This window comes from Oncorhynchus masou, chromosome 12 (assembly GCF_036934945.1).
Source record: "Oncorhynchus masou masou isolate Uvic2021 chromosome 12, UVic_Omas_1.1, whole genome shotgun sequence".
In the NCBI taxonomy this organism is placed as follows: Eukaryota; Metazoa; Chordata; class Actinopteri; order Salmoniformes; family Salmonidae; genus Oncorhynchus; species Oncorhynchus masou.
This window is the reverse complement of record NC_088223.1, coordinates 79,261,591-79,270,549: the sequence shown is the minus strand read 5'-3', so window position 1 is coordinate 79,270,549 and position 8,959 is coordinate 79,261,591. Positions and strand designations below refer to the sequence as shown.

The 8,959-nt window shown below is 44.0% G+C and overlaps 1 protein-coding gene across 1 annotated transcript in view; it reads left to right on the top strand.

Moving 5' to 3' along the window:
• The first annotated feature begins 497 nt into the window (after positions 1–497).
• LOC135550894 (double C2-like domain-containing protein beta) overlaps positions 498–8,959 on the top strand; it is a 152,798-nt gene continuing 144,336 nt past the window's right edge. Inside the window, exon 1 of the mRNA XM_064982106.1 lies at positions 498–1,215. Within this exon, the coding sequence (XP_064838178.1) occupies positions 882–1,215 (334 nt within the window). The 5' untranslated portion in view covers positions 498–881. The remainder of the gene's footprint in view (positions 1,216–8,959) is intronic.

The window sequence follows — 8,959 nt, the reverse complement described above, 5'->3', positions numbered from 1 at the left end:
GCGCTCCTCATAAGTACACAGACACTCTTCCTTACAGTCACACATTATGCCTATGCTCTACAGTCCCCACACTCACACGGAGCTATTCACGTCTCTTTCACACACACACTTACATTTGCGGTAGTGCTCCTATATCAGAGACGCACTCCCTCAAAGACACATTTTATCTTTCACTCCATAGCACACAGGCAAGCGCGCACACACGCACGCATAGGTATTCTCTGCAGTCTCTCTCTTTATGCTCTTTCTCTCTCATACACACACAGCAGAGCCTCCCTCTCTTTGACAGATGGCTAGGGACTAATAGCATAATTAAGTACCCGCACCGGCGGTCCCTGTTTACCACTCGGTTGCTAAGAGGTGACATCAGCTGAGCCCACCTCCTTCCTCAATAACCCCCCCCCCCCACCCTCCCACCCCACCCTCTCTCTCTCTCGCTCTCTCTCTTTCTCTCTCTCACTCTCTCGCACACACACACAAACGGCAGCCGTGTGCAGGGTGTGTTGTAGAGGTAGAGAAAGAGCAGGCAGGAAGCAGTGTGTGAAGCAGACAGACAGCATGGTTAGAGCGTGCAGGGCGGACCAGCCACGGCTCTCCATGTAGCCCAGTGCAGCACAAGCTAGAGGGGGGGAGTCCGAGGAGCCACCAGGACCTACTCATCTCACTAACAGCCAGGAGCTCTCTCTCCACTCAGGCTACTGGCTTTTTTTTCAGGGATAGACTTCAGAGGAACAACTTCAAATTTCATTTTTTTTTCTCTGGCTGGTTTTGGTGTTTACTTTCGAGGAGCCTTTTTTGTATATTTGGGGAAACCTGGGGAATAGTTATTGTTTTGACTGGGTCTTGACTGGGCTGGGTGGGCGCTCCAAGGGACCGCATGCATGACACAACGCAAAGGCGAGAAGACCACCATCAGCATCCAGGAGCACATGGCCATTGACGTGTGCCCTGGCCCCATCCAGCCCATCAAGCAGATCTCTGACTACTTCCCCCGCTACCCGCGGGGTCTCCCCCCGACAGCACCCCCCGCCCTCAGCCGAGCCGGCTCGCTGCACTCCTCCTCCGCCAGCCACAACTCTGGGGATGACCCGGCCCACTCCCACACCGGCGACGACCCGGACCGGGTGTTTGGCGGTGCCGCCGCCCCAACATCTGCGGCGACTGGCAAGAAGGAGGAGGAACCGGACGTGGAGGGCTATGACTCGGACGACTCAAGTGAGTAGAGACATTTTCTCTCTTTTGTCCTCTTTTTCTTCCTTCGTTCCTTCCTTCAGTGTCTGGTTGCCGAGTGACCATCTGGTGTGGCTGTGTCTTTTTTGACCTCTCTCTTCTCCACTCTCATTTTCCTTCCATCTGTGGTTGCCGAGTGCCGGTGTGTCTGTGCGTCTCCCTGTCTGTGGCGTAGCTAACTCTTGACTGTTGAGAGCCAACTGTTGCTGCCGCAGAGCGGCTGTTGCTTCCTTCACTGCATGCAATACTACACTCCTGCACTGATACATTATAGACTTCCGTAGGTACCATAAGCACAGATCAACAAAAATAATTATTCTACCAGTGTAAGAAAGGTGATGTGATTACACGTGATGTGAAAAGGCTGGGCTTATGTGCTTGTTGTGCCGAAGCTTCATGCCTTCTTTGAGTAGTTGTAAATTAGCAGGCCGGATATACACTGAGTATTCCTAACATTAGGAAAACCTTCTTAATATTGAGTTGCACTCACAGTCTACAGTAGCAGCCAATGTCTGGTGTTCAATGTAGGCCTACATTCCATGAGACTTTTGAAAAAAAGACATGCAGGTTTAACAGCTTTCCTCTACCTCTTCTGAGGAGGAGTAGCAAGAATCGGACCAATACGCAGTGTGGTAAGTGTTCATCTTGGTTTTTAATTTTATTTTTATTTCACCTTTATTTAACCAGGTAGGCTAGTTGAGAACAAGTTCTCATTTACAACTGTGACCTGGCCAAGATAAAGCATAGCAGTGTGAACAGAGAACAACACAGAGTTACACATGGAGTAAACAATGAACAAGTCAATAACACAGTAGATTTAAAAAAAATAGTCTATATACATTGTGTGCAAAAGGCATGACGAGGTACGTGAATAATTACAATTTTGCAGATTAACACTGGAGTGATAAATGATCAAATGGTCATGTGTAGGTAGAGATACTGGTGTGCAAAAGAGCAGAAAAGTAAATATATAAAAACAGTATGGGGATGAGGTAGGTAAATTGGGTGGGCTATTTACCGATGGACTATGTACAGCTGCAGCGATCGGTAAGCTGCACAGATAGCAGATGTTTAAAGTTGGTGAGGGTGGTAAAGGTCTCCAACGATTTTTGCAATTCGTTCCAGTCACAGGCAGCAGAGAACTGGAAGGAAAGGCGGCCAAATGAGGTGTTGGCTTTAGGGATGATCAGTGAGATACACCTGCTGGGGTGGGTGTTGCCATCGTGACCAGTGAACTGAGATAAGGCGGAGCTTTACCTAGCATGGACTTGTAGATGACCTGCAGCCAGTGGGCCTGGCGACGAATATGTAGCGAGGACCAGCCGACGAGAGGATACAGGTCGCAGTGGTGGGTGGTATAAGGTGCTTTAGTAACAAAACGGATGGCACTGTGATAAACTGCATCCAGTTTGGTGAGTAGAGTATTGGAAGCTATTTTGTAGATGACATCACCGAAGTCGAGGATCGGTAGGATAGTCAATTTTACTAGGGTAAGTTTGGCGGCGTAAGTGAAGGGGGCTTTGTTGCGGAATAGAAAGCCGACTCCAGATTTGATTTTAGATTTGATTTTAGATTGGAGATGTTTGATATGAGTCTGGAAGGAGAGTTTACAGTCTAGCCAGACACCTAGGTACTTATAGATGTCCACATATTCTAGGTCGGAACCATCCAGGGTGATGATGCTAGTCGGGCGTGCGGGCAGCGAACGGTTGAAAAGCATGCATTTGGTTTTACTCTCGTTTAAGAGTAGTTGGAGGCCACTGAAGGAGTGTTGTATGGCATTGAAGCTTTTTTGGAGGTTAGATAGCACAGTGTCCAAGGAATGGCCAGAAGTATACAGAATGGTGTCATCTGCATAGAGGTGGATCAAGGAATCGCCCGCAGCAAGAGCAACATCATTGATACATACAGAGAAAAGAGTCGGCCCGAGAATTGAACCCTGTGGCACCCCCATATAGAGACTGCCAGAGGACCGGACAACATGCCCTCCGATTTGACACACTGAACTTTGTCTGCAAAGTAGTTGGTGAACCAGGCAAGGCAGTCATTAGAAAAACCGAGTTTAATGAGGCCGAGAATAATGAACACTGAACAAAACATTAAACGACAACGTGAAAAAACAAAACCCTGACACGGAAAATAATCATCTACAACTCAAAAGTGAAACCAGGCTACCTAAGTAGGGGTGGGGTCCGCGTCCTGCGCCAGAGCCGCCACCGCGGACAGACGCCCACCCAGACCCTCCCCTATAGGTTAAGGTTTTGCGGCCGGAGTCCGCACCTTTGGGGGGGGGGTACTGTCACGTTCTGACCTTTATTTCCTTTGTTTTGTCATTATTTAGTATTGTCAGGGCGTGAGTTGGGGTGGGCAGTCTGTTTTTCTATGATTTGGGTATTTCTATGTTTCGGCCTAGTATGGTTCTCAATCAGAGGCAGGTGTCATTAGTTGTCTCTGATTGAGAATCATACTTAGGTAGCCTGGGTTTCACTGTGTGTTTGTGGGTGATTGTTCCTGTCTCTGTGTTTGCACCAGATATGGCTGTTTTGAGTTTTCACGTTTCTTGTTTTGTTAGTTTATTCATGTATAGTGTCTTTATTAAAGTACCATGAATAACCACCACGCTGCATTTTGGTCCGCCTCTCCTTCACCTCAAGAAAAACGTTACACCCTCACCATGTCTCAATTGTCTCAAGGCTCAAAAATCCTTCGTTAATCTTTCTCCTCCCCTTCATCTACACTGATTGAAGTGGATTTAACAAGTGATATAAATAAGGGGTTATAGCTTTCACCTGGTCAGTCTGCGTCATGGATAGAGCAGGTATTCTTAGTGTTTTGTATACCCAGTGTGTGTAGTGGGCTCCAGTCGGATTCGTAGGCATGCTGTTGAGTCTCGGCACGAGGGCTGTTTACATCCACACGCAAGCAGCCGGCCAAACGGCGAGGCTGGCAGGCTCCTGTTGTCTGTGTCTGTCTGTGCGTGTGTATGCGTGCGTGTGCACATACAGTATGAGCTATTAGTATCAAGCTACTGTTGTGTTCGTATGTGCGTGTGTGTGTGACGTGTGTTTGCATATGCCCCGGTCTCTCCTGCCAAGAGAATGCACCTCCTGTGACAAGCCCGTTTTGAATTTCTTGTGTCTTAGTGAGTGGCTTTCGTGTAACCCACTGTCTGAATGCTCTAAAAGCAAGTCCTTTATGAGAGCACTAATCACTTTGCCCGGCTACCCAAACACTCCAGCCAAACGTTACACCACACCTATGGATGTTAGGTTCTTCAAAGCAAATGAGTCTGGATCTGAGTACCTCCCTGAAAATTTCAAGAATGGAAATCCATTCTAGACCATGATGTGCGGCCCAGTACATCACGGGGGCCAAGCTTCCTGCCATCCAGGACCTATATAATAGGTGGTGTCAGAGGAAAGCCCATAAAATTGTCAGAGACTCCAGTCACCAAAGTTATAGACTGTTTTCTCTACTACCGCACTGCAAGCAGTACCGGAGCGCCAAGTCTGGGACCAAAAGGCTCCTTAACAGCTTCTACCCCCAAGCCATAAGACTGCTGAACAATTAATCAAATGGCCACCGGACTATTTACATTGACCCCCCCCCCCCCCCACCCCCACCCAACCCCACCCCTCCATTTGTTTTGTACACTGCGACTTCTCTCTGTTATCTATGCATGGTCACTTCACCCCTACCTCCATCTACAAATTACCTCAACTAACCTGTACCCCCACACATTGACTCGATACTGGTACGACCTGTATGTAGTCTCGTTATTGTTATTTTATTGTGTTACTTTTTATAATTTTTTACTTTAGTATATTTGGTAAATATTTTCTTAACTCTTTCTTGAACTGCTTTGTTGGTTAAGGGCTTGTAAGTAAGCATTTCACGGTAAGGTCTTCACGTTGTATTCGGCACATGTGGCAAATAAAGTTTGATTTTATTTTGATTAGTCCCAGAAACTGATAGGTTGGGCCAGAGCCAGAACACACATGAGTAAAGCGACGATTTTATAGTTTGGTATTGGTTTTGATACTCTAATTGGTTAGAGATTATCCCATCGCTGATGACTCTGTTTTGTACAACATCCCTCATTTTAACATCACCACAATCAACTTCAATAATGGCAGTCTCGGACTGAAGTATGTAACTAACAATAGAGCAGCGGAAGAATTCAGTGTGAGTCAGGTAACTAAACACTATTGACAATGTTACAAAGAAGGTACCCTGTTGATGACTGTGCAGGCTGTCCATCCACTGACATGTGAGTGTCACTCCAGCATGTCACTCTTACAGACCCGTTATCTATTTCCTAAATTTCCCTCCAATGGGTGCTGTTTTGGGTCTTTTTAACACTATAGTGAATAAAGGTTAGTGTGACAGCATGACAGCACAGTAAAAGCTTAATCCATACAGAGTGACATGCAGAGGGTTTAGGGATGCCCTGCCTATCCTATAATCCTGCACCAGATTGGGGGATGGAATGGCAACAGCACAGAGTGGGTGGAATTAGCTGACTTTGACAGATGTTGAGCTATGACCTTGCAGACAGCGCAAAGCTCTCTTATCGAGAGGGGAAAGGAACATGGAGTTGCACTCGGCATTAAGGTAGCCTTGATTTGAAGTGGAATCAAGCCCTTCTTCAACCGTTATATAATGGCTTACATTGTCGAGGACTAATTGTTTTGTACAGCTACCAGTGGAGTAAAGTATTTAAGTAAAAATACTTTAAAGTACTACTGAATTAGTTTTGTGAGGTATCTGTACTTTACTATTTATATTTTTGACAACTGTAACTTTTACATCACTACATTCCTAAACAAATCATGTACTTTTTACTCCATACATTTTTCCTGACATCCAAAAGTACTTACATTTTGAATGCTTAGCAGGAAAGGAAAATGGTGCAATTTACACACTTATCAGGACAACATCCCTGGTCATTCATACTGCCTCTGATCTGGCGGACTCACTCAACACAAATGCTAATTTGTAAATTATGTCTGAGTGTTGGAGTGCGCCCCTGGCTATCTGTATATTTATATATTTATATATATTATATTGTGCCGTCTGGTTTGCTTAATATAAGGAATTTGAAATTATTTATAGTTTTACTTTTGATACTTAAGTATATCTAAAACCAAAAAACATTTAGACTTTTACTCAAGTAATATTATACTGGGTGACTTTCACTTTTTTCTATTAAAACCTCTTGAAACTAGGGGGCACTATTTTCATTTTTGGAAAAATAACGTTTCCAAAGTAAACTGCCTATTTTTTTTCAGGACAAGATGCTAGAAAATGAATATGATTGACAGCTTAGGATAGAAAACACTCTAAAGTTTCCAAAACTGTAAAAATAATGTCTGTGTATAACAGAACTGATATTGCAGGCGAAAGCCTGAGAAAAATCCAATCAGGAAGGGACTCTTATTTAGAAAGCTCTGCGTTCCTATGCGTCCCTATTGAGCAGTGAATGAGAGATCAACCAGATTCCTTTTTCTATGGCTTCCCTAATGTGTCTAGTGTCACAAAACATAGTTTCAGGCTTTATTTTGAAAAATGAGCCTGAACGACAACATTGCGTCAGTGGTCAGCTGGAGGCTCTGAGTTTTTTGTGCGTAAAAGACAAATGCGACCATTGTTTCTCTCTTTCCTACTAAGAAGCCACCTGTCCCGGTCGATATATTATTGAATAGATATTTGAAAAACACCTTGAGGATTGATTATAAAAAACGTTTGCCATGTTTCTGTCGATATTATGGATCTAATTTGGAATATTGTTCGGCGTTGTCGTGACCGCAGTTTCCGGTGGATTTCTCAACCAAACGTGAAGTACAAACGGAGGTGTTTTTCGGCTATAAAAATAATCTTTATGGGACAAAATGAACATTTGCTGTCTAACTGGGAGTCTTGTGAGTGAAAATATCCGAAGCTCATCAAAGGTAAACGATTTAATTTGATTGCTTTTCTGATTTTCGTGACCAAGCTGCCTGCTGCTAGCTAGGCTTAATGCTATGCTAGGCTATCGATAAACTTACACAAATGCTTGTCTTGCTTTGGCTGTAAAGCATAATTTCAAAATCTGAGATGACTGGGTGATTAACAAAAGGCTAAGCTGTGTTTCAATATATTTCACTTGTGATTTCATGAATATGAATATATTTTTATTTATATATATTGTTTGTCCGTTGCGTTATGTCAGTTGATGACAATTCTCCCGGATCCGGGAGAGGGAGTTCCAAGAGGTCTAAGGTATCTTTACTTTTACTCAAGTGTGACAATTGGGTACTTTTTCCAACACTGACATTTACTTACGGTATGGCCAAAACAACTAGGCCTAGTTGTGACATAATTATTTCAAAGTGCAATAGTGAGTGTAGGTTGGATACAGACTGTACAGAAGTGCCAGGTCCAAGTACCTTCAACAATAGACTAGAGGCAATAAGACAGGTGGTACTAGTATGGTATTGGTATGGCTGCTGAGAGCATATGCTTTAGTCTGTTGTTGAATGGATTTTGAGCCATTAGACCTGATTGTCTTGGACAGAATGTTAGAAAAATATAGGTGCTTCATGGCCAACAGGTGGATAGTGGTTATACACTATTGCTAAAATCATATGCCTCATCTGGTGCTGTACAAACTTGGAACAATTAGATCTGATTGTCTTGGGCAGAATGGGGGAAACGCATTAGCACGTAGAGTGCTTCTGCTTCGCCCCAAGGGCACTGGACCAGAACAGTGTGGTGAACAGTGTTTTCTAACCACAATCCTCCTGGCTGCTCTTCACAGTGCTCCTTCTTCGGCATCAACGGTAACTGTTGCAATGAGCACGAGGATGCACAAATTGGCAACATGGAGGAGCAAATTAATTGTAATGAAGCCGTGTGTTATGTGAGATGTGCAATACAAATAGAGCAATTAGAAAGACACACTTGAAGCAACATATAATGGGCGCAGAAACAAACAAGGAAGGAGTCATCGGAGATGCCTTAGAACAGTGGTTCCCAAATGTTTTATAGTCCCATACCCCTTCAAACATTCAACCTCCAGCTGTGTACCCCTTCTAGCACCAGGGTCAGCGCACTCTCAAATGCTGTTTTTTACCATCATTGTAAGCCTGCCACACACACACAATACAATTAAATTATTAAACATATGAATGAGTGAGTTGTCGTCACAACCAGGCTCGTGGGAAGTGACAAAGAGCTCTTATAGGATCAGGGCACAAATAACAATATAATAATAATCAATAATTTTGCTCTTTATTTTACCATCTTACATATAAAACCTTATTTTGTTCATTGAAAAGTGTGAATAACTCCACAGGTTAATGAGAAGGTTATGCTTGAAAGGATGCACATAACTCTGCAATGTTAGGTTGTACTGGAGAGAGTCTAAGTCTCCAGGATGCTGCCCTTCTAGGCAGAGTTCCTCTGTCCCGTGTCTGTGTTCTTTTGCCCATCTTAATCTTTTATTGGCCAGTCTGAGATATGGCTTTTTCTTTGCAACTCTGCCTAGATGGCCAGCATCCCAGAGTCGCCTCTTCACTGTTGATGTTGAGACTGGTGTTTTGCGGGAACTATTTAATGAAGCTGCCAGTTAAGGACTTGTGAGGCGTCTGTTTCTCAAACTTGACACTTTGTTGTACACCAGGGCCTCCCACTCCTATTTCTATTCTGGTTTCTCACATTGAATAGCCTTAATTTCTTAGAACAAGAA